General features: G+C 40.5%; 2 protein-coding genes across 9 annotated transcripts in view; both read left to right on the forward strand.

Moving 5' to 3' along the window:
• Nucleotides 1-26,317, forward strand: part of agbl4 (AGBL carboxypeptidase 4) — a 429,765-nt gene that overhangs the window by 352,371 nt on the left and 51,077 nt on the right. The gene's annotated exons all lie outside the window — the stretch shown is intronic.
• On the forward strand, nucleotides 7,586-22,156 carry bend5 (BEN domain containing 5). Of its 5 annotated transcripts, none has more exons than XM_039811731.1 (7): nucleotides 7,586-7,779; nucleotides 7,903-7,961; nucleotides 9,128-9,258; nucleotides 10,143-10,620; nucleotides 12,243-12,391; nucleotides 15,532-15,745; nucleotides 15,986-22,156. In XM_039811731.1, exons 3-7 carry the CDS (start codon nucleotides 9,157-9,159, stop codon nucleotides 16,180-16,182), a joined length of 1,140 nt encoding a protein of 379 aa, XP_039667665.1. In that variant the 5' UTR covers nucleotides 7,586-7,779; nucleotides 7,903-7,961; nucleotides 9,128-9,156; the 3' UTR covers nucleotides 16,183-22,156. The 5 variants fall into 5 exon arrangements, with proteins under 5 accessions (XP_039667665.1, XP_039667666.1, XP_039667664.1 ...); XM_039811732.1 differs by having other exon boundaries at nucleotides 7,586-7,770; XM_039811730.1 differs by having other exon boundaries at nucleotides 7,778-7,961.

Here is a 26,317-nt window from a genome sequence, read left to right on the forward strand (position 1 = left end):
AGCCTCGGCCTTTCTCCAGGAAAAAGCAGACGCTTAAACCCAAGTCCTTTAAATTCAGGAAATTCACTATTTAATACGCCACCCTGCTATCCTGTGTGTGTGTGTGTGTGTTTGTGTGTGTGTGACTTTGTACTGACCTCTATTGGAGACCAAGGAATGTTTTTTTACAGGCCAATCACAGTCAACAAGCCAGTTAGAGCAGACATTCAACAGAAATGTTCAGTCAAGTGCTAATGTTTCTAGCAGTGCACATTTTAAAAGTAATACTAGATTTTCAGATTGAGAAGTATTTGCCCAAAACATGGTATGTATGGTCATCAGCCCTGGAAGATAATTATAGATTCATAGGTATTGACCGTTGATATTGTCAAACCTCTGCAGACGTAGTTGCACATTGCATCTTAAATCCTTCATCCCTGTCTGTCAGTGGCGGCAGCTTAGTGAGAACGTAGGTGTGGACTGTTGTCAGGCTTCATCTCAGGCCATGCTGCACCTGATTGCCAGATTCGTCTTGACTGTTTTCTCCTCCACAGCACTAAATGTGTCTCAGCAGTGACAGAGAGATAGACTGTGTTTCCCGTTGTCACATCAGCTGGCATCCTGCATCAAGATAGCAGAGAGGAGATGATTTACTACAGATTTAAATAGGTTTGGGTCAGCATTATTTTAGCTCAAACAGATAAAAATGTGTTTGTATTTTGTTCCCCGGAGTTTAGATTTTGCTCGCTAAGATGAAAAGCAGATTTGGATATGAATAAAAACACGAAATAGATTGAGGGTACAAGGGAAAAAAAAACTCTGTGGCATAAACAGATTTTATTGTACTTTGGAGACTCACAGCTCTTTCAACAGAAAATTAAAACAAGAGTAATAAAAGAGCAGAGCGTAATTGCAAAAAAATTAAATAAACGAATAAGACGACTGCTGAGTTTGGATGTGCTTTTTCAGACGCAGCTGCACCAACACTCTGTATTAAGCTCTGAATCAATCTTACTCTCCTCCAAGTGTACAGTAAGCTACAGGAATGCTTCTGTGGAGGCTTTGGCTCCGTGACCTTGCCTATCCTTCACTAGTGTGTGTGTGTGTGTGTGTGTGTGTGTGTGTGTGTATGTGTGTGTGTGAGTTCTCGTTTAACTATATTCGTGGGGTCCAAAAACCGGGAATACAGTATACTTGTGGGGTCCAGACAGCTTTGTGGGGCCAAAATGCTGGACCCCACAACTTTAAAGGGCAGTTTGAGGGTTAAGACTTGGTTTAATGTTTAGGGTTAGAATTAGGTTATGGTTAGGGTGAGGGTAAGGGTTAAGGTTAGGCATTTAGTTGTGATGGTTAAGGTTAGGGTACGGGGCTAGGGAATGCATTATGTCAATGACGGGTCCCCACAAAGATAGTGAAATGCACTGTGTGTGTGTGTGTTTGTGTGTGTGTGTGTGTGTGTGTGTGTTAGAGTGGGGGGCTGGCTGGTCGGTGGTTAAGTAAAGGCTGCTAGTTGTCAAAGCACTTTGCCCCTCAACATGCCCCTGCCACCCCCCCCATCTGATCCTCCACCATCGGCCCCCTAGCGAGGAGCGAGATGCTGGTTAGCCTAGGTTTTATCTGCTATTATCTGTCAGATGCTGTGCACCTGTGAGCTTGGCTGCCCCTCTGCGTGACGGGCGGCTGCGGTCGCTCGTTCAATCCCAGTGGCTCCCTGCTGTCAGCTACAGCAGCAATGAGAAGTTCTCTGGCTGCCTTCGTCTCTGTCTGACAGCCACCCTGGAGGAAAGGGTAAGAGAAGCAAAGGGAGGAGAAGGAAAAGAGGGAGAAATACCATTAAGATGAGCTGTATTCCCACAGACCAAAGCCTGCCCACCAGCCATGTGCGGTAGCTCACCTGGCTGCCAGATAAGTGGAGATTAGAGGTGGAAAAGGTATTAGAGGCAGGAAAAAAAAATGTCTCTCTGAAACCCGGGGACAGCCTTGATACTTTTAGGATTTCTTGTGTCGTGTGTGACATTTGATGCCGACGCAGAAAGGGCACAGAGACAGCCGGTCCACGCTGCTCTTACACAGATGGGGCAATATTCTGTCTTTTATATATTTTTGCTTGTTTGTTCCCTGTAGTCTATTGTTCGACTTGCTGTTGCCACAGTATAAATTACAGTTTTGTGAGTTCCCTATCTAGTTAGTGGAGAATAACAGTCTGGTGACAGTGGCAAGATCAATACAGGGCCGCAGTTGGAGGTAGAGCGGCCCTAATGAACTGAATTGACTGGTGCTGAAATATGATCAGTATTTCCCTGGTGGTCATTATGTTCCTTATGAAGAAGATCGATGTCTCCTGGGTGGATCACTGAGTATACACAGCATGATGGCAGGGCCAGCGCTGTGTTTGTGTGTGTGTGTGTGTGTGTGTGTGTGTTTCTTTCTTTCTTTCTTTCTTTCTTCTGTCTCTTACAGTCAAAGGTCTGTTTTCAGGCCCTGCAGCATTAGTAACTGATGTGCTTGTATGAGACTGTGCTGTTCATTTCATGGGCTATCACTTTTTAAATTGGTGAATGCCTTCTTCATGGTTGATTAGTAATTCATGCGGAGCTAATTAAGAGGCATAATAAGAGAAAGACTGGTGACATGCCTCCAACCAAAATAGGAAATGCTTTTACCCCGGACTGTAAACAGTTGTGATTGATCGTGGTGGCACGTTGCCCATAAAAGACGTTTACGCTCCTCTAAATCCATCATCTTGGAACCAGACACCCATATCTTCATATTGCTCTGTGCTTTCCTGATCCTTGAGCATCTTTCCAGAAAGTTGCCTTAATGATCCCTCCATCCCGGCTGCTTAATGCCTGGCATCGTCATTTTGCTGTGTGTGTATGTGTATGCTGCTGCTGTTCAGGCTGGCGCTTGCACCTGCCAACCATCATCACACACACACACACACACACACACACCTGCACCAGCATCTGTCCATCCTGTAGATTGGCACAGGTGCTGCCTTTAGGTTGACTGTCTACGTGCCGTTAAGTTAATGCACACCCCCCAAGCACCGCAGATATTTTTCTCCTGAATTGCAAGACCTCATCTTGTTCTCTTTTTCTCACTATATTTATTTGTCACACATATTTACACACATACACTGATCAGAAGCATAAAGTGGTTGTTTATTTTATCAGTCCGTCCATCTGTCCGTTGGTGGTCAGTGGGAACGCTTTATGATTCCAAACGCAACACTGCAATGATGACGTGTGTACCCGCAGTCTAATTCCATCATCAGCATCATTACTGCTATTATCGTGTGTCTCCCTTTAATACAGGCTAATGGATGACCAATAAAGATAGATGAGCCTGGCAGTGTGGAGCTAATAGGCAGGACATGATGTCTGGCTTCTGCCCTGACTCCAGACTATACCCGACGAACTGCCCCCCATAGATAAAACATAGCTAAAATATGATCTAGAGTTATTCTTTCAACTTGAATGATCACTTTATCTTGAGCTTATTAGCATGCCAATAGTTTATAACAACTCAGGGTGGGGTTTGTGTGCTTGATTAACTGCATAACCCTTGTGTGGTCCTTCGGGTCCCAGTGACCCGAAGGACAACACAAGGATTATGTACCTCCCTTGTACCTTGTTGAGAATTGCTCTCTAAACCCTGTTTCTTGTTAAGTAAGTAAAGTTTATTTCTAGAACACATTTAAACACAGTTTAAGCTGACCAAAATGCTGTACAAACAAGAACTAAGGTGCTGTATTAACCCTTGTTTAGAGAGCAATTCTCAACAAAGTAAACGGAAGTACATAATCCTTGTGTTGTCCTTTGGGTCACTGGGACCCGAAGGACAACACAAGGGTTAAAAAAAGAGCTGATTGGATTCATTAAATAAATAGCAGCTGTGCTTTTAATTCTCATAATGGTGAAAAGTCAACACACAACAAACAGATTGGACACACAGCATTTAGCTGATATTTAAAGTGTTATAGTTTTACACCGTTTTGGATATGGAAAGGTCATTTTATACTAAACTAAACTGAAAGTGACACCAGCCCCTTCTCTAATCACGTGTGTATGGTCCTATATAACTGTGTGTGTGTCTTTATATATGTCTTGAAGTCTTAAAGAAGTCTAATTTGGCAAAAGCAAAAACGTGTATCTTTACTAACCAAAAAATATACTACCTCATTGCATGTGTATACAGTACAGTACTGATAATTTTTTAGATAATCAAGATAATAAAATAATACCATGTTGTACGTAACTACTGGCATAGATGCCGCAGTGACCAATAAGCCTTGCCATTCATATCTGTATAAAATTGTACACCTTCTGGGCTATTACACAAAATAGGTCCTCAAAACAGTGTGTTCATTCAAGCACTGTGACCTGGTTGAAGCCAAACAAGAGAGCTCAGCAGTGCAGTGGAGCAACGTAGCATGAAATAATTAAAGTGAGGAAAAGTGCATGAGTTACGTTGTGAGACTTTTAGTTCATGGAAATAGTTCTCACAGAGGCTGGCGGGATGTACAGGACCTTTCAAAAGACTAGTTCAAAAATAAAAAGTAGAGCCCGACCGATAAAGGATTTTTAAGGCCGATATTGATACAAATATTCAGTGATTTAAAAATCCGATATTCGGATATATCGGCGGATATATATATTTTTTTTAAATCCAGAAACGTGTAACAAAACATAAACAGATTTCCCTAACATTACTAATTTGTAGTTATTTATGAGCCCTCACTAAAATAATATGAAAATGCAGTTTAAAAATAAACTTGTTTGTTTCATTGTCACAACAGAACAGAGGAACATCAAAATATATTAAAGTTCTTATAAATAAAATGTATAAAAATACAAACTTAAGATATGAAACTTAAAGGGTTAAATAACGAGTGTTGCCAACAGGGACGTTGTAGAGCGCCCTCTGGTGGACAGACTAAGCAACGCCAACAGTCATAACATGGTTGAAGGGTGTTTCATCCATTTTTATTTTATTTTTAAAATATTCATTTATTGGCCATTATAAATGCCGATACCGATAGTTTGGAAAATGCCTAATATCGGGCTTTAATAAAAAGTGTCTTCAGGTGGGCAACTGTGCAAATCACGTTTGGCATGCATTGGAATTTGAATTAGCAATGGGATTACAGTCCGTTTTGTAAATTGTGCTATCAGGAATAACATGACGATAACAGAGGTAATAATCAAATGGAAATAACAGACTGTGGTGAGTTTACAAAAAATGTGCCACTTCATTGGGAGTTGTTCTGGAAAAATGTATATGTTCAGAGGGATTTTCTTGGAAGTTACATTTAGAAATGTCTGTAAAAATAAAACTAGAGACCATGTTGCGATGGGATCCCACCAGGGGCGTAAAGTGAGAGGGGCAATGGCCATAATTTGGATCTGAACTACACACTTGTAAAGTTTTGTGACTGCACGGTTGTTATGCTATCACGGAGACACACTCTGGCCGCAGACAGAAAGACAGACATAGCAAAGTACTCAAAACTGCCTCTGTGGTGGTTCCCGCTACAGTAGCTGTCCCCAGGACAACATTTTGCCATGATGACACACGCTGAAAATTACAAGTTTTTAAGAAAATCTGGCTCGTGCAACAAGGCAGGTCTGCTTGGTTCTTTCGGGGAATGATTGTAAAGATTTACAAAGAATATGTTTACGGCATTTACTATCTAACTGAGATGTTTTGGGACAGATTGACGGGATTGCTGTGGACAAAGTACACACGGCGATACACTAGTAAGAGCACATTAGGTTTAACCTTATATCCAGCTAATTTAAATAGCTTATGTTCTTTATTGTGTGAATAGTTAACTTCATTTAATATTTTATTTGGCGTTTTCTTTTGTGAGGTGCAAATGTTCCACCAAAACAAGTTCCTTCCCGAGATCATTTTGCAAAGCCACTGTCGCTGTGTCCGGAGCTTAGCGCCGACCAAGACAGTTGTGATTTGTTTGAAAAAATGCAAACAACCCAGAGCGTTTTTTTTCTCCTCTCCCTGAATGCATGTGTGGTGTAGCCAGAGCTTACTCCACAGTGCTGTGGTCTGGCAATGCGAGACTACACACACACAGACTCACAAGTTGAAAACAATACCAGCGTTGTTGTTGTGGATGGTAATAAATTTGGGGAGCTCAACTATTATTGTGTCTACCATTTTTGGTCCACCTGTATAGACTCTTTCTTTAGGAGAAAGTTGTTTTTAACTTTGATTGACTGGCAGGAGTAACATCATGCAAGAGTTTTAATTGAAGTGGTGTTCCCCTTTAAACATTGGCCACTTCAGAGACAGAAAGCTCCAGAAACTTAGCAGCCTTATGTTGACAAACCCAGCCGTGAGGAAAGGAGAGCCATTGAACAGAAGATTAGATTAGCAGTAATCCTGTGTTCAACTTGTTGAGAAGCTGCTCAAATCTCTTGTCCATCACTCTCATTCCTGTCATAGTTTGTGGGGCTCTGCCAAAGTATCAGTGCATAGATGTATGTATACGAAATGACCATGACACAGCCTAAAACAACCCCTTAATAATACCATTTATAAATAGAATGTTGCAAAATGTAGCTTCGGTAAATGTCTATGAATGTCACATTTTGACAGTTCAACTTGATGCTTCTTCACAGAAAAATGAAACAAGCTAGTCTCCCAAATCAAAAGCATAGCTGGCAGATGTAACCACTCACTTGTATTGAACACAGCCAAAAACACTGCTCCAATAACTGACATAAAATGACTGGCATTAGGTTCTGAGAGTTATTGTGATCTCTTTGTTGTTTGTTTTAAAATGATCTTGTATACATCCAACACACTCTGAAACTGGTCATACAGCACAGTGAACAAACACCAAGCTGGCATTTGAAGCAGGCCTAATCACAACGAACTAAATGCCTGAAACTATGAAACAAAATATCAGAGAAGAAAAAAGGCTTTATATAGTTCTGCATCAGTTACTTTTCAATTACAGCAGCCGAAGCAGAACAGAATTGTTAGTGTCATTTATTGATTGTGGTGCTCTCTATTAGAGTAACAACTGAGAGAAATTCATCCTGTGTTTATAACCACCTGGCTGTCTTACAATAACAAAGAGTTAATTTCTGTCAGCTGGCCTTAAGTATTTTTGTTGTGAAACAAGGAGCAGATGAGAAGTGTACACCAGGAAACACATGAAAGCTCACAGAGACCAATGGAATCTTACCAGGCAGGTAATCATCTTGGTGGCTTTTCTCTCTGTAGTTCCCTGAAATAATTCCCTTAGAACCATAGACTGTATATGCTTAGAACACAGAGTGAGAAGTAATGGGTGTCTAAATTGATAAAGGTAATGACGCCTGAAATGTCTTGCTTAATCACGTAACACAATGCTTGAAATATAAAAACAAATAGTTTTTAAATATGTTGATGTTGGTATCATACAGTCTATGGTTGATATTGTTTGTTTTTTTAAATCTTGTTCTTGTTTACAATTTGAGAGAAATTAAAAAACATGTTTAATATTATAATTACACTACATGTGCATGGGAAATTGTGTTTTAAATGGTTATGAAACAAATAAATCAATATACGCTAACTTAGTTCTGCTAAACATCTCTAAACAGCAAAGTGAATGTCATGTCTATTACTTATGCCTGGATGATGTACCCTGGTGATGTGGACCAGGCAAGAGTAGCCGAGCGCAGATACCAGCCCCAGCCCCCTTATGTGTATATATTTTTTTTAATACTTTGTGAGGAAAAACTGTCAACCATATCCAAAGTGCAGGACCAAAGAGAAGTAAATAATGTATGCTTTTGTTAGATTCTTTGAAGACGATATGTGCTACGCGTTACCCGTTTCAAATGTCGAAGATTTCAGACCTCTGCAAAAAACAGATTTTGATAATCAGAAGGTGTATCTGGTTCACAGAACTGAAGAGAATGGCAGCGCAGGCCAGCCGTGCGAAGCACAGATCCTTGCCCTTGCAGGTAAGTTGCCCTTTAACACATCAGCTTTTCTCTTTTTAATGCTGTTTTACTCTGTCTGTCCAAGTAACGTTGATGTGCGCGAAACGTGTCAAGCTGTCAAAACAAGCCCTTTTGTCCGATCTGTCAAGACGTGATCAGCTGGAATCTGACACTGATAGCCACAACAACGTCCTCGGCTGTGGCTAGCTAGATAAGCTAGTTAGATATGCTAAGATAAGTTTGGTAGGTAGTCGTACCTTGTCCTCAATGCGTTACAGATTTTTACATTTAGGGTGTCGTTTTCCAAGAGTTAGCCCTCTTGCTCGATAGAGTAGTGCTGCTCGTTTCGATAAATACGTGGCATGCAACGCTAGTCAGTCACAACGGTTGTTTACAACATGTAGCTAACGCTTGCTAGCTTGATGTGTATTCGTTCCGCGTTAGCATGTTAGCGCTCAGGCGCTAGTTAGCTGCGTGCAGACGCAGAGCTGTCACTACATGATAAACACATGTGACAGCCCATGGTTGACCCTCTATCTGTTTTGTAGAGGTTTGCAAATGTAGACGAGACGCTAGCCCTATAGCATTGGTGGTTTTGCGGTTAGCGTGTAAACTGGCATATCTGTTGGTTTGTGCCACAGAGGAGATGCGGTGCTGCAGTAATCGCCGTGTCTCAGATATTAATGGACACAATATATAGCAACCTGTCTGTCAGTAACATGTCAACGTCATGGCTGTTTCATGACAGCGCATCATGTCAATGTGCTGAAGTGTGCAAGTGAAATAGTTTGCTTAACGTTAGCTCCAGTCACAATGATGTTAGCTCACGGTCGTTACTATGGTCGATCTTTAACTAGCTGCATCACTAATCCCCGAATGTGAGCTGTCTGGGCTGCAGGATCGGTCCGATCTAACTAACACCTTAACAGTGGCAGTTATGTTAAAGCGCAGTATAGACAGGACTATTTGAAAAGCTTGTGCGACCTCTGTAAACCTTACTTTTTAATTCTGGGCTAAGAGTGCTAAAGTAAGTTTGATCAAGTAGAATGGAAAGATAAAACGCCCTCTGCTCGGATTGTACAAATGGATGAAATAATTCTGCAGGTACTTTCACGTTTTATTAAATTCCATCTAACTTTTTAGAAACTTTATTAGTTTCTTCCTGCTTCTATTTCTGCACTTCACAGATACAGTAGAGGAATTTGAAGACAGTATAATGCAAAAGAAGATGAAAATTCCCAAGATGTCCATCAAGAATTCAGGAAACTCTATTGAGAACAATTTTGGAGAGGAGAGGATGCCACTCAGGCATAAAAAGGTAGGCTCACCTAGATTTGACAGTAGTTGTGTTATTTTGAAAGAAACATGTTTGTACATTTGAATGGGCAGCAATGGGTAGTGTGGAGTATTCCACACCAAATTGTGCTTATACGTAAAGTAGTACAGACACCAGTATCATGACATTCAATCACACAGCCCCTTAATTATGCTGAAATAATGCTTATGTATTGATAGCATGAGTGATATAAATCTTTATTATGCTGTGATCAATTAAAATTGTTAAAAATGTTTGTGGGTGCAAAGATCAATAATGGTTCCTAACAAAATTAACTAACAAAGTATCCCACTTAAATTACTTATCAAGACAATCTTGTCTTGACAGTGACAACCCTAAATAATTTTGCTCATGAAAAACAATGTGTCTGTGTGACACACAGACAGCAATAGTCTTATATTTAAAAATACAGTATCTGTTAATGAGACAATGTCACTTTTCCATAAACTTGGCTGACACCCAAAATCCCCCATGCTATTTTTACCATATGCTGGATTAACACAAATTCAGCACTCTGGACAGCTGCCCTTTCACAGACAAATCCTCTGAGCGGCTCATCAAAGAACTCCGTGACTCCTCTTTTCCTGTTTCCTGTTGAGATCCACACATTCAAAACAAACTGTTTGCAGTCTGTCATGTCATTTTTAGATTGAAGTGTTTGATGGAATTACATTTTGTTACATATTAAGTGCACTATCTCACTGATGCAGAAAAGAGATTTGTAAAACTGTGTAAAATATTTTATCAGGCCCACTTCCAAACACTTGTCTTATTTTTATCATGTTCCCATGCTCAACTTTTTAGGTATTACATTTTATTTCACTGGCCTATTTGATGCCTAAATTGACTGTTGTTTTTTTCTTTAGGCCCTGTCTCAGGACCATGGACGCCCCCTTTCCAACTCCTCCAAGAGTCTGGCAGCAGTAGTGGCTCGTCTGGAGAGAAATGCAGCCAGCTCCTGTATGGAGGGCGAAGAAGACCTGGATGAGGACCGGCTGGCAGAGGAGGGAGAGGATGCAGACGACGAAGATGAAGATATGGATGCAGAGCATCAGCAACATCATCACCAGCAGCAACCACAGCATTTGGAGGTGGACACGGATTGTGTGTCTGGGGTAGCTGCAGCAGTGGTTCCCAGAGTCCTGTATGAGGAACTGGTTCATAGCTACAGGCAACAGGAGGAGGAGATGAGGAGGCTGCAGCAGGAGCTGGAGAGAACCCGCAGGCAGCTAGTGCAGCAGGCCAAGAAGTTAAAGGAATATGGCAGCTTGCTGACAGAAGTCAAAGAACTAAGGGACTTCAACAGGAGGCTGCAAGACGTACTTCTCATGAGATTGGGCAGCGGTGAGAGAACCGGAGCATACACACCAACATACAAACCACTGCTGTGTACATGCCAAAAAGTTTATTAGTAACCTTTAACCTGCAGTAATGTAAAGAAAATGTCTACTGCAATTCAGAGCTTTTTATTCTTAGAAAGTCAGTCTTAGACAGTGACATCTATAGCCAGAATATGCAATTTTTAGCGTAAGGAGGTGGGAGGCAAGCATGTAGACATTTTCAAATTTGAGTGTTAACTGTACGTCTTCACTGATTGTAGCCACTTCTGTGCCATTTTTAAGAACCGTGACATGCCAAGAAATGCCAAACACAATTGTTTTTGCAGTTAAGTCTGAAAAGAAACAAAGGAAGATGCCACATAGGCCCTCGAATAGTTTTCCGGTACTATTTAGACCATGTCTTTGTCATTTAGATGTACATGAGCATTTAGAACTGCTGATACAATTCTGTGTCTTTCTACTGAAATTAAGATAAACGGATACAATTATAAATGGAGCTAAAGTAGATAAACTTTGAGTTTGGGTGCCTTAGTTTGGCTTGCTTCTTAGGTTGACAGTGTGGACTAATGATGAGCGTGACCATCCTAAAAGAGAGGAAGGTTGTGGTTCAGTCAAGCCAAATAACATGCTGAGGCATTTCTTAAAATTAAGACATGGTCAGATGTTCCCATTTTTAAAGATATGTATACAGGTTTCAAAAACTCCCCTGTAGCAATGTAAAGTAGATCTATTTTGCTAATGCATTTCAATAAGCCTGAAGTTATGTCAAGTCTATATCGTATAACCCAGTTGTACAAACACTGTATCTATATTACCACAACAACAATGTTTCCTGTCCAGCCCAAGCTCTCCAAGAAGACTTAGGATATAAGGTAAAACATGAGAAATCTTGGGGGAGGAAATGTAAAGAGAGATATTTTGCCTTGTACAGCTGGGGGTAAAATATAAGCAGTCGGTGGCAAACTGACAGTAAAAAAATATAATAACAGATGGGTGTTATAGTTAATAGACACACATAATACAACAATGGGATTATAATACAGCAATAGTAAAGTAATAAATCCAATACAGGAAGTTGAATAAAAGGCACTGTAAATGTGATTGAAAGTGGTGTCATTGCAGTGTGCAGCACTCAAGCTTTGCCAGATGCTGGTGTTAACCTCAGCCCCCCTGTAGATCTGGACAGAGGCGCCTGGCTACTGGTGGGACCATCTAATGGACAGGCTAAAGATTAGAGCACCCCGGGGTGCTGTCAGGCAGGGGATGGAATGCACTGACCGATATTAAAACTCATCCGCTACATTGGAGCTTAGCATGGCCAGCCACCAAGCCAGCTTAGTTACTGGGCTAAAATAACCGCCTGTCTCGAGGCACAAGGAAGCCTAGGCCCAAGGCGGGAAGCAAGCAGACTAGCAGGTGGGACCTGTCCCATTATGAAAGACCAGAAAAGTCATGGCCACATGCTACTAGAACTCTGTTCTGTTTTAGTGTAATCCTCTATTCTGTCAAGTTGACTAGCAGTTGATACCTAAATGGCCTTTGACCTCACTGCAACTTGAAGTGCTGACAGACGTAGATTTGTTGCTTGTATCTCCATGATGTTAAATGTGTCCTTTGTATCTTCAGAGCCTATGCATGACAATGGCACTCAGACAATCAAGGCTGAAGTGGTTGAACCCATTGTTGAGGCCCAGGAAACATGCAGAGAAGAAGCCAACACCAGTTCCAGCTACTCACCCTCACCCAGAACAGTATACACCTGCAACGATGGGAAGGTAAGTCTCACTAAGGGACGCTCTTTATTTAGTTAGCTTTTCCTGATTCCCTCTAAGTGGCACGCGAATACCATTTTTTCAACTGCCTTGTCTTGTGTATTCACATGCCTATTTTTTCCGATGCCATCCTTCCATGTGGTCTTTGTGATGTTCCCTGTCTGGTTTTCATCTCCGTCACCTTTTTTTTGTATTTTGACATTTATTCTTGAAGTCAAAATCACTCAATCCAAATTTAAACAAAAGGGTATCCCCAGCACTAACATTTAAAACACAGGACTGAAAGATGCCATCACTCAAAAACTGATGGACAGGCATTTAACATAGTCCAACATGCAAGAAATGAATCTTGTTAGTAATGTTCAGTCAGTCAGCAGTAAAACAGGCCTGTATTTTCAATAATGATCAATTGAGCATTAAATGATTATCTTTTATTTATATGTCCACCTCTTCACTTATAGATTTGAATATACCTGTAATTTGTATGGTCAAATGTTACATTACAGATCAGGACTTTCAACCTTCAATGAAGATTATCCAAATAACCCCTCTCACCCTTTGCGAGTCCTGATTCCTTCAGTTCCCTCTCCTGTATTCCTGGCTCTTTGCCTTGGGGTGACCCTGGGAAGTAGCCTGATTTTGTAGGAAATGCTGTATTTCCTCTTAACACCCATGGACCTGGGAACATGCTGTCATAGTTGATCAGTCCTTTCCCCCTGGCTGCCCTACCCTAGCAGGTAAACAAGGTTGAGAAGATTATTATTGTTCCTGCAAGCTCAGCCAGCATCATCAGTGTTTATTAGGCTGTTAGGGTTCTTTACTCCCGCACTGCTGTAACTCAACCAGCGTCCTGTCTCTGATGACAGGGGGGGGATTGGTACTACAAGCTCTGGGGCCTGCAGCCACTTCAAGCGTGAAGAACACTTGCAAATTAGAACTCTCCTACATCGGGGACCCCATATTAATTATTTGCACGAGAGGAATTTAAAGTGACTGACAGATTAGCCCTAGTGAGAGAGGGGGAGAAAGGTACAAATGATGGAGGAGAGATGGAGGAGAGAGATAAACAAAAAGCAATGGGGAGGGAGGATGAAAACAATCTTGTCTAACTTAAGGGCAGTAAAAAGCTTGTCTGCTGGCCAGGGGCCTAAAGCACATTAGCTGCACAGGGGAAAGCCTTTTGGATGCTAGCCTAAAGACTTTACAGTGATAAGAGAGTAGAGAAGGGAAAGTCACATATGCCCCCTGTTGCATTAGTTAACCTAGAAGACCAGTGGCTAGGCTGGCAATCGGCTTGGCTTATGCAACATGCAGTGGAAGTGTGTAGAGAGCTACAGGCTAAGTTTGTAGTGGAGGTAATCCAGGCTGCAAGCAGCCAGTGGCCTGAGCTTATTAATGTCTCCTAGTTGGTGAAAGTGGTGCTTCTTGGGATTTGTAATTTGGTCTAAGCAGTAGCTGGCTAAGATATGTTCTGCCATGACAAGCTATGATCTGCCTTGTCCATTTAGGTTTTACACCCACATGGAGCATTGTAGATTGGTGAAACTGGATTCGGACCCCAGAGCACCTAACACAAATGTCCCAGGCAAGTGGGTGGCCAGCATCATCATCACGGGATAAAGTGTATTATTGAGTTTAACAATATGCAGAAAGAACAAATGTGTTGTTTTACGGTGAAATTATATGCTTCCAAGTATGGTACCAACTAGAGATAAAGGGGACATTTGGTATTTTTCAAGTGACTAATGTGAACAAAAATCTTTGAAGTTGGTCCAGTATTGAGCAAAAATGCTGTAACCGGCTGTTGTGAAACAGCTGCAATGTAACCTACAGTATGTGGCAATAGTGACCGTCAATGTACTGTACGTCCACTAAAAGTGTTTGTTTTTGCCATTGACAGGATCATATTGTTATTATAAGTGTCTGACTACATTATGTAAAGCTGTAGAAGTTGCCGTTATCCTGCCATGCTTTTGTGTGTAACTAACTGATGCCAGGTCAAGTAACTTTAGCTAACAGCACTAGCTTACCTGTGCTCTGTCTGCAGCTCTCCATTCTTGGAACAGCATTTTTCTTTTTGGAAAATGTGCATTGGCATATGATTGCTTCCCCTCTTTGGTTGGCTGCTAAAAATGGTCACTACAGACCCGATGGCTTGTATGGACTATGGACCAGAGTGTTGGGATCCATTTGTAGCTGTAGCACACGACCACAACTTCTGCCTGTCTGTATCCAAAAGTAACTTCTATGAAAGCTGCGCTAAGTGTATCTCAACATTTTGTTTAGTTTTGTGGCAATTCAGAAATGCGCAATTGAAAATCTTTAACAATCTCAAAGCTACGCTTCTTGTACTCCAAAAGAACAGACTCCCCAGATATCCTCTCTCCTCACTTGCCTTTCCCACTGCTGTCTTTCATTAAGTCACCTTACGAGCCTACGACCTTACACTGCACTTCTAATAACAATCTGTAACTGTCAGTGGCAGAAACGGCACTTTTAGTGGATGGAAATTGATGGTGCGCGTCTGCCCTAAAGATGTTCTAGCGTTCTCGCTCAACACTGGACCAATTTCAAAGAGTTTGTTCACATTAGTCACTTAAACACAAATGCATTGAAAATTGGGTCCATGTTAAAAAAAAAAAAAAGAAGACAAATTCCCCTTTAAATCTCAGTTAAGTTTTTTGTTTCCCTCACCTAATTGCTTCCATCTTGCCTTCTGTTGTTGCAAACAATTAAAAAAATAATAAGATTGAGTAAAATTGCAATCCCTGCAAACTGATCTGTAAACAACAACAACTTAAGGTTATGAAACAGTTAGGTAACTGTAATAGCATAAAAAAAAAATCCCCCGTGGATGAGGCAGACATATCTTCAATAGGTAGTTGGAAATCTTGCATGAGCGAGCAAGTGTAGAGTAGATGACGCTGTCCTGTGCAGAGCAGAGCATTGTGTGCTTAAAAGTGTCAACGCGCTAGTTCTGTTGTTTTTAAACTGAACTGATAAAAGCCACAATGCATTAGACATTTTATTTTGTCTGGCACTGTGCAGATGACAACACTTGCAAGATATTTTTATTTACAGCAGACTGTAGATGCACATGTTAAAATGTGGTGTTCTCTGTTTTACACTTGTCCGCTCTGCAGGTACACCTCGGTGGAGGGATCTGGGTGGAGGAGGAGAAGTGGCATCAGCTGCAGCGGACCCAGGGAGACTCCAAGTTCACAAAGAACCTGGCTGTCATGATCTGGGGCACAGAAACCCTCAAGAACCGTAGCGTCACTGGAGTGGCCACCAAAAAGAAGAAAGATGCCCTGCCCAAACCTCCACTGTCGCCCAGCAAACTGAAAATTGTCAGAGGTAAGAAACTCCAGGTTTGAACCTATAAAATCAAGACCGTGTGAAAGAGATGAGTCCTTGTTCTGTTTGTAGGCTGAAACAAGTTGGAAAACATGAGGTACAGAAAAATTATTTTAATTTTTTCTTTTTTTCATACAGACTTTCAATGGTTGAATCATATTTATTAGATACCAGACAAAGATAATATTAGCAATTTTGAATTTGATGTAGTCTGACTGCTCACGCTCGCTCCTTCCCCAGAGTGTCTCTACGACAGAGTGTCTCAAGAGACAGCGGACAGTGCAGAGATTACGCAGAGATTGTCCAAAGTGAACAAATACATCTGTGAAAAAATAATGGACATCAACAAGTCCATCAAGAACGAGGAGCGGCGGGAGTCCAAGCTGCTCATTCGACAGACAGTCAAGATGGAGAACTTCACCTACGATGGCATGTAGTGGTCAACTGTTGTCACGCCAGCGCCTTCTGCCCCCCCCCATTGGTTATTATATGAAACGTTAAAACAAATAGACCCCTTCCCAGCTCCCTATAGAGCAACCATCACCTTCCTCAGTGCCCATTGGCTAACAGACAGCTTTACCCATCAGTGTGTGAACTAGTTTGATATGAGCTGGTGTGAGTGTTTTTATAAGCTTTACAGTGGGATTGGGACAGAGGCATGGTTTGTTGACGTTTGTGCATTTGTGTCAAAGGAAAGATTACATGTAATTTTTAAATTGATTTATTGTTCTGTGTCAGAACATAGTTTTGAATCCTTAAACTTTTAAAAAGTAATTGGTGGAGAGGTTATTTCCCTAGATAAAGTCATCTGCTTCTATAAAGATAGTGATGCCAGCTTGCATTAGATCTAAGTTGTGTGGACGGCTGGATATTTTGGAGACTACCGAATAGCTGCTGGGAATCTGAGTGTTTGCTGTTGGTACTTATTGCATAAAATGAGACATCAGGGTCTCAAATGCACAAGTTTGAATTGGTAACAGTGAGATTGCATTTTGCAACAGAGATTCTGTTGCTCCAAGATATTAATTATGTGTGTGCGCCCCCTTAACTGTAGGTCAATCACAACACATGGCTTTATTAAAAAGACAGCTTACAGAGGTTAAATGGGAAGTATGACTCTAATGTGGAGTCTATAAAGTGCTGTATTTGTTTATTTTTTTTTATGTTTGACCTTTTAGTTATGAGCATTTGCCATCAATGAGAACGGTTTGGATGGGATATTCCCATCTTACTCTTAAGCAAACATGTCACTTTCAGACAATTTGACTGTTTAATGAGTTGTAGTGGTACAGGCACATTAATGCCTAGAAAGGCCTTACATGGATTTGGCAATCACTAGGGTATGCCCCTGGGTTTTCTAATAAGCTGTGATTGTAAATGTATAGTAAGCTGAAGCGATGAAGCTTCACCTGCACTTTGCTGTGAGAATGTGAGAGGTGGCTAGGTACTATTTTCTGTGTGGTTCACACCATTAGATTGAGCTGAGCTGGGCTACTTGCTACCCCCCCTCATCTTCATGTGGAAGCTGTGGGTAAAGCTGTCTGAAACACTTTTGTGCTGTTTGAAGTCATCTGGGCCTGCTGAACCCCATAATAACCCCTTCTTCTATAAGCCACGCCACTGGGGAACAAAGTAAGGTCGCTCCAGTGACAATTTCCTCTGAGCTATGCCATCAGAACTTTGAAAATGTTTCTTGTATGTTTTTACTTTTTTTTTTTTCCTCACCAGTTGTTTTATTCTTTTGATCTAAAATGGTTTGTGTGGCTGTCTGCAGGCTGGAACTAAATGCTGCAGATTGAAATCTCAACTGTGACCTAGCTGTGGCTAACTGTGAATCTGCTGCAGAGCTTCCCATCAAGCCTCTCTCCTCTTCATACTCTAGATTCTTGTTTGTCGGTTGTTTTATTTCTGTCTATCATTTTGTCGGTCACGTTTTTTGTTATTGCAAAAGTTCAGATCAGCCTTTTGTTAAGCTACCTTATGTTTTGGAGATATTTTAGTGTACATAAAACTTTTATTTTTTATTTTTTCCACCAAACATGGATATTTCAGTTTCTCGTCATGTTACATGTTACCGTTTTAAAGGCTCTGGTCAAGTTTTGATTTATCTAATTGAGGTTGTAATTCCATGTTACCAGACAATTTCTTGTTTCTTTTTACTTTTTCTTTTTTTCTTATGAATTGTTGGCTTTAAGCTTGATGTTGTATCCAAATGTAGATCAGTGGAATCTACAAACAAATGAAAAAAATATTTCCCTTTCTTAGCCAAAGTGATCTCTGTGGAACAAGAAACACAAGGCTTCCGTTAACAGAGCCCATACATTAAGCTAGATTCACAACATTCAATATTTAATAAGCCCCACTTAGGTTCTACCTTCTAATGAGCTGCCACAGTAAGATGAGAATTTGTATCGTTAAACCATTGTACTTAATTGAGACGCTGTAGTTAGATAAAAACAAACCTTTACATTGAATGCACTTTAAACTTCTGGGCAATTTCTTCAGTCATAAAGAAAGGTATTTGTGGTATTTGTCCTTTTTCTTTTTTAAATGTCTATATAGATAAAGCTTAACAATCATTGTATTATCATGAAGCACCTTAGAACATTTTGGTTTATTGTTTTTTATGGCAAGAATGAGTTATGGGATAGCATTTTGTTTTGTCAGTCAGATATGCCCCTGACATACCAATGCTCCAAAACAAGTTGGATAGATTTAATACTTCCAACTACTACTTAGAAGTAGTACTACTTCCAAATATTTCATTCTTTTAAAATGTATTCGGGGTGTTTAGAAAACCAGATTTCCACAAGTCACACTGTGTTGAAACTGGATTCGATAACTACGCCATGGCCTCCTGAACAATAAATGGTTTACTTGGTAAGTTGACAAGCAAAAGTCAAAAATTCTATTTGGCTGTCCAGCCCAAAACATGATATATCAACCTGAAGATATTATCCTATGAAATGTGCAAGCTCACTGGAATATGTGCTTTAACTTAATGTGTGAAGATGCTAGTTATACATAAATATGACTCCTATAGAGATAATTGTGTATTTTTTACAAATGAGTGGTAATTGTAAGCCAAAGTATTAAATGCTGAGATCAAGTTAAAGAAGGGGGATGCTGACTGGGGAATCAGCAGGGTTTGCACAAAAGATGGCCCATGCCAAGGTTATAGAGCCTAGTGAATCTTTTTTTTTTTCTTTTCTAAACAATATCTCTTTTTCATTTATTTTTTTTTCCTGTACAAAACAACATGTGAGGTTTACATGGGCTAGCATGTATTTAAAATACATGCGGTTTAAAAGAAAGAAAAGAGTTCTGCTGTGCAAAGCAACCATGCTGAAATTCTGACACATTGTCGTGTGTTGTGTTTGTGTTTGTTTCTTTGATGTTTGATGCCAAAAGGGGGTGTGGTTAAAAAGAAAGCTTTAAGATAGAGCATTAATGGAGCTATTACAATATCTGAAATGTTAACTTCTTTTCAAAGGCTGGTTTCCTGTTGCGCGCGATTAAGTCTAATCCTTTAACTAAAACCGTCTTTCATGGATGAGAGCTGTATGGAAGTACTGTATGTTTTGAACCCAGATTTGGTTTAATCTGTAATGGCAAGGCCAATCTCTTATCAAATGTACCAAGTCACTTGCAGAGGAGCAGCCTGGGTTTTAGCAGCATATTAGTAACATAAACCAGTACATAGTCTGGCAAAGCCATTATTGGATGGTATAGGCTAGTTTGGCTCTGTGACACAACACACCAGACTTTCCACTCCTCTCACTGTCACACTCAAGTAGCGATAGGGAGAAAATGTAACCTCGCTGGCTCTGTGATCCTCTTCCTGTGCCACCTCTAGTTCCTTACTCTGCTGTCATTTATATGGACTGGATTTAGAAATGCATATGTATCGAGATAATAGCAAATCCTGTCCTCATCGTTTGGTGTTTTGGCTTATGTTGTGAACATCTGTCAAAGCTTCAAAAGTGAGGGAGCTTTATGTAGCTTTTTGACAGTTTGATTGGGGAAAAGAGATCAGTTCTATCTTCACTGTGTGGAACAAGATAAATGGCTTCATCTAGCAGTTTTCACAACTAAGTGCACACAAAACGCATAACTGTTTGAGCCTCAGATACAATGTCAAACTTACTTCAAATGAGAAAAAAATGGGAGGAATATTGTAAGGTCTATATTTTTCTTAAGGTATCAGTAACTTTGTATACAATCCACAAACCGGTTCTACTTCATCTAACTTCACCGTCCTACCTCATTGTTACTCTGGTGTTTGTTTGTCAGTGACTGTAAACTATGTGTGTTTATTAAAAAAAAATCTATAGGAAAGGTATAAATGGTTACTCTCAACATGTACAGCATATAAAACTTGTAAAACACCTCAGTACACAATATCATTCTGAGGAGAAATCAGTTTTATTACCTGCTTAAAGATGCTGCTGTAAAGGGGTTGTCTCTGAATATATATCTTCGCTCTTTGCTATGTTGTGCAGTCGATCAGTGGTTGTGTTCTGTCTCTGTATTGCATTCTGAGATTTTTACTGGTTGACGGGTGCTACCAGCAAACAGTTCAAAAACTGATCTGTCTATCGGACCTCAAATGGTGCTGTTTTTCTATGTTTTTATCCTCATTCAGCTATGTTTTATTCAGGTGTGTCAACTGCCACTATCCCCTCAGCTAATCAGATTTTAAGCCAAAATATTTCGCGAAACGATAACCCTGCTATTACTGTATCAACTATATGCTATCCACCCAAATATTGTAGATGGTGATTATATCCTCAGCTGTGAGCTTCAGAAGTACCTCATAACTTGCTGATTTTCATTAGATGCATCTGCTTCTAGCATCTGTTGTCTACCAATATCACATTGTTGCAGTGTATTTTCAGAAATATGCATTTTTACTGATTAGATCAGGTTTCACTATACCTGATTAGTGACCTATACATGATTATTAGATCACACTCAGATGACCGATACATTTAAAGGATACCACTTGTCATAAAAGGAAATCTCAGTCGGACTGGGAAGCGTGTGATACAGTAGAAGAGGTCCTCAGCAAAACAATGTTCTGTTTGAGTCAGTGTTAAGTTTGTTTCACAGAAGTGGGATTCCATTGGTAGTTGTATTTATGGTGGAAAAGTAATATCTATTAGAAGTGATTTGGGGAATGTACAAACTAGAGCCCCACCTGGTTGAAATGCTATGTGTCAAACAAACATAATAGAGATCACAGAGTCTTCATGGTGCATTCATGGAGACTGTTTTGGGGAGTTTCAGCATGTCACTTTTGTAATGATTGATTTTATTTAGTTGCCACTTTAATCTGTGATTTCCCAGTTGTATCTCTTTGTCCCTTACTAATATTTTAACAACTCAAATGTAATTTCCACTGTTAAAAAATAGGAATTTGGTGTAGCAATTTGTTCATGATTAACTTATTGTGAGCTAAAGTCAAATGTACAGCACCGTGTCTGGACTTGGCTTTATTATACAACAAGTGCATTATATTGTCTTTTACCCTGTACAGTCACAATGGAATCTTTTCTGCGCCAAAGTGTTTTTTTGGGGGCGGGGGGGTTCGCTTTACCTGTCTGTATATAAATATTTGTTGGTTTTTTTTGTTACTCTATGTCTGTGAACATGTAATGTGCTGGGGATCTCCTCTCTACTGTGAGCAGTGTGTGTTCAAATGCACAGCAGTTGGTTTCATGGAAGCACTTAAGCCATTCGTTGGACTGTTTCATAATGGTTCAATTTTAAGCTTTGCTCTGGTCCGGGGAATTGACCCAGAGAGCTTTGTGTGTAATTGAATTCCTATGCAGGTGCTGAGTTGTAATCACCTGGTACCACATCACTGTTGGTTGGAGGGACATCCAGGGAGAGAGATAACTGGGGAGTGTTCAAACCTTTGAATGTGTCTGCACAGACTCAAGATTGAGTCAAAGGGGACAATGGCGACATGACAAATCCGTACAATCCGTACGTAACAATTACTAGGTTTTCGTTGAATTAAACTGAGCTATACAGGGCTGCTTGGGTATATACCTGTCTGTAGTTGTAACTGCATTGCAATGATCATTAGGGAAAGACAGGGTTATTACTGTATGGAGAATTTCCAGTTGGTATGATAATGTGAAAAGAATGTTAAGACTATTGCAGTAAACACTCCCTCACCCTACTTCAGCCTCCCAGAGGCAACCCTACATTTACAGAAAATGTTAGAAGTATATGCGATAGAGAGTGTACATGTCTTTGCTAAACCGGCCACACCTCTGCTATGCGAGCAGCTCTTTGACGCTTAGCATCCTGTTCTGTGTTTTCTCTTGCTGCATTCAGGAACACCTGTTTAATGTATAGATAAACAGAAATAAATCCAGACTTTTATTCTATCAGCACAAACCTCTTGTTGTCTTTTTTTTTTGTGTCTCTCCTGCCTCGTGTTGGTTTTTTCTTGAAGAAAAACTACAGTCAGACTCATGTTGGAAACTAAACCTGTCTGGTTTTCATTTTGTATCACTTTTCAATGTGGAAAATATTGTATGTAATCAGTACTGATACCTCTGCCTCCATACAATAGTTGTGTTGTGTTTTTGTGTGTCATAAAAGTATAGAGAAATTGAACTTTTTGGACCCACTGGATACACATCAGTCATATCTAAATCAGAAAGAGGAGGTTTAATGTTTTTAATTATTTTGCTGCCTTCTTTAAGGAAGACTTTGACATTTTGGCAAATGCGCTTATTTGCTTTCTCTCCGAGAGATAGATTGGAAGCTCAAGACCATACTCTCATCTGTCCAGTAAATATGAAGTTACAGCCCTTAGCCAGTTAGTGCAGCTTGACAAAAAGACTGACAACGGATGGAAACAGCTAGCCCGTCTCTGTCTGAGGGTAACAGAACTCCTCTACAGCTTGCTGATGAACATGTTATTTCTTGTTTGTTTAAGGCGGGTATTTTTTTATAAACCATTCTTGGCCAGGAGCAGTAACTTCATGGGGTGTAATCTGGCTGTTTCCCTGTGTTAGTCTTTGTGCTAAGCTAACTAGCTGACTCTAGCTCAACATCTAACAGACAGATTTGAGAGGTCTCAATCTTCTCATCTAACTCTCCGCAAGGAAGCAAATATTGGTGTTTCCCAAAATGTCAAGCTATTGCTTTTGCACCACCTGCATCAAAGGTTTTCAGAACAAGCTGAGGCAGACAGCAACACTGTCAATTAAATGTTCTCCCGCTTAATTGACAAATCAGTGTGGCTGTGCCCTATTGTTCGCTGTTAAGACAAATTTCCTGAAGTTACAAGGGGCTCCGAGTGAGTAGTAATTTCATTTCCACACATGGTATTTTAACCTCAATCTGTACATTTTAAAAATCACTAAATCAAGGTTAAATCTGGTCAATAGCTTGGAGCGCAAAACCTACCTCAAGCCTTCCAAGTTTTATTTTTACACTGGAATACCACTTAACTAATGTCAAAAGAGTTTTTATTTTCAAATTGATGGCCATGTGTGCTGAATGGGTTTCAGAAAACCTTAATGACCCTTAGGCTAATGCAAATTTCTCAGCACACAGTTACCCAGTAAACTTTTAATTTAAATGCAAAGATTAAAATTAGACTTTGAGTTTGCCATAGAATAGTAACCATTTTTTAAACTTTTTAAACGCCTTGCCCAGGAATATGTCACCGTGGAGACAGACAGATTTCTAGACAGACTGAGGCAGATGAGCTCTGGTGTTATTTCTCATTCCTCCATACACGGAACAGTGTAGCTGTGTAACCTCTAAGTGCCTTTTCACGCCACATCTGACACCAGCTTTCCGTCCTCGTAGGCTCTGTAGTTAACTTCTGTCACCATAAAGATCAGAACCCCCTCTCCGTCACATCTCCAATAGATCTGTGTTTCAAGTTTGGTGTTTTTCGGAGAGCATGTGTGTGCATTTGCTGTAAAGGTGAGGGGATTAACAGGCAGATTGTTCTCAATGTCAGCCACAAGATAGCAGGATGGCAGAGACCAGCAGTTCACCGTGCCGTTCATTCAGTCCCAATGCGGCTGGCCTGCCTCTGTGCCACACAGCATGCTGATGATTGGCAGTGCTGTATCTAACATGTATCATGTCCAAACTGTAGCAATATAAACTCAGCTGCATGAGAGCAAGATAAGACAGAAAATGGGGTGTTGACATATGAGATTGCTTGTAAGATGGCTTGTTTGGAGAGGCTTGAATCTAAAATGAGCCCTGTCATTGAATGCTGGATTTGCTTGAGTCCACATTGAAATCTGATAGGAAGTGGTCACTGTGAAGGCCATTTCCTCCCTCTTTCCTTATGAATAGACTAAGCTCTACTTACTCGCCTATCTCCCCATTCCTCTCCCCTGTCTGGCACGCTGATGCATTTCCATATATTATTGCCTCTGTAAGCAAGTGTGTCATGCGCCCAGGCTTTTCCTACAGCCAGAGGGGACTTCTCAATGTCATTATCGCTAAAGCCTGCCACAGGCCTGTAATGTATTGCCGCCTGGCTTTATTGGCAGCTTGATGATTTAGTGGTGGTGTTGATGGATTAGTGCCGGCTGCGTCGAGCTGGGCTGGGCTGGGCTGAGCTGGTCCAGACTGGGCTGAGCTCTGCAGCCTCGCTGTCTGTCGCATAAACACCCGTCCTCCTCACGCACACTGCAGTATAGAGGGAGACATATTGTATTTATGTCACACACACAACCTAATGAATATGGTCATTTCAGAGCTTTTATTGAGCTTCTCGGAAAACTGTCTGATTCATCTTGTCCAGCTTTTGCTTTTCATGCAGACACGGTGCTCACAGCAGCGCCGCATAATAGGTGGCAGTAATGTGTTTGCTTTATGACGTTGTTACAGTTTTGAATGTGAAAATATAACAGCTTTTGTTGCCTCCTGGAAGGGGGAAGTTCAGAGAGGGTGCACTGGGTGCATATGTTACCACAGCATAACAAGGTTTGATGTTTCCAGGAGCATACATATAGTATACACACACAGGTTTAGAGGAAGGACAGTTAAATGTTTTATTACTGAATATGAAACACACTCCATATAACACAGCCACCCAGGCTGAGCTAAACTAAACGGTCCGCAGGCCACCAACTAAAAGTCTAAACTCAACACTCAGTTCTTGATTGCAGGCTTTTCAAGCTCTCTGGCTGCTGTATGCTGTCACGGTGATCAGGATCCGACCCCACTGCAGGCAAATAAATGGACATTAGTCTTAACTTTTTACTGCTTGCAGCAGAGACTGTTAACATGTCCGGCCCTAGAAGACACAAGAAACACACTCTGTTTCTCACCACAGCACATGTTGGTTTGGTTTATCAGTGAGTGTAACATACAGTCAGTAAAGTATATATATATATATATATATATATATATATATATATATATATATATATATATATATATATATATATAAATATTCAGCATCAAATGCAAAAGGATGAATGGTTTAAACAACATTCACAGGGTTGTTGATTAGTAACTCTTGAGGAATGTTTTGTTTGTCCATAACTGACTTTGTCTCCATTTGATCATCACACACTTTTGTGCACCCTGCACTATTTCTCCTTTACATGCACGGAAAGCTTTCTCATAACCGTAAATAATTAGAAAGTAGCAAGAGTCGAGCGCATACTGTTCTAATTCAGTCTCATTTGTGCCGTTAGTGTGATTGTACGTGGATCACTTTATTGTCTAATTTCTGTGATTTTTTTGTTTTGTTTTCCATTTTAAGCACATAATCTGCACAGCGTTCATTTACAGCATGGCGCACACATCTTTATGCAAAAAATGTTGAATGATACATTATCTCTCCCTGTACTTATTCCTATCTCTGCTGCTTTGTTTATCTGAAAAGTGACTGCAGGGTTAACAGACAGTTAGTTGATACTGCTTTATTCTGCCTTTGGGCTTCAAAGCCAGCAATACACATGAATGAGCTACCAATCACACTCACATTGTCTCTTCTGCCTATGCTCCCTACATACCTTACTTTTTATCCACCCATACCCATCCCAGCTGCATGTCCCTGCATTGTCAGTTAACTGTATGTATGAATGATAAGATATGCTGGTGAGTCTTGACTGTAGCTGTTAAATTTGCCTCCGCTGCCAGCGTTATTCAGATGTCCTTATCATTTATAAGAAGCTTATTTAACTTGTTCAATGATAAAAAAAAAATGGGTAAAGTTTGGAATCCATTAGCCCCTCCGGTGAGTGGATGCAAAACTGAGCTCTCTCACCCTAAAATTCACATGCACATGCACACATACGTATCAGTATATGTACACACACACACACACACACACACACACACACAGACACGCACACGCATACTTAAGCACAGAGCTTCCAAATGGCCTCTATTAATGCAGACGGCTCTCCCAATTAACAAGATTCAAAGTGATGATGAATTTTTCATTCTCTGAACATTTAAGCTAATTATGGCCCAAATGAAGCAGGTTCCAGTGAATCACCATGGCAGGGGCTGCCAATGGCAGCCAATGTCACTGTCACAGTGCCACTCTGCACCACCACCCTA

Source organism: Perca fluviatilis, chromosome 9 (assembly GCF_010015445.1).
Source record: "Perca fluviatilis chromosome 9, GENO_Pfluv_1.0, whole genome shotgun sequence".
NCBI lineage: Eukaryota > Metazoa > Chordata > Actinopteri > Perciformes > Percidae > Perca > Perca fluviatilis.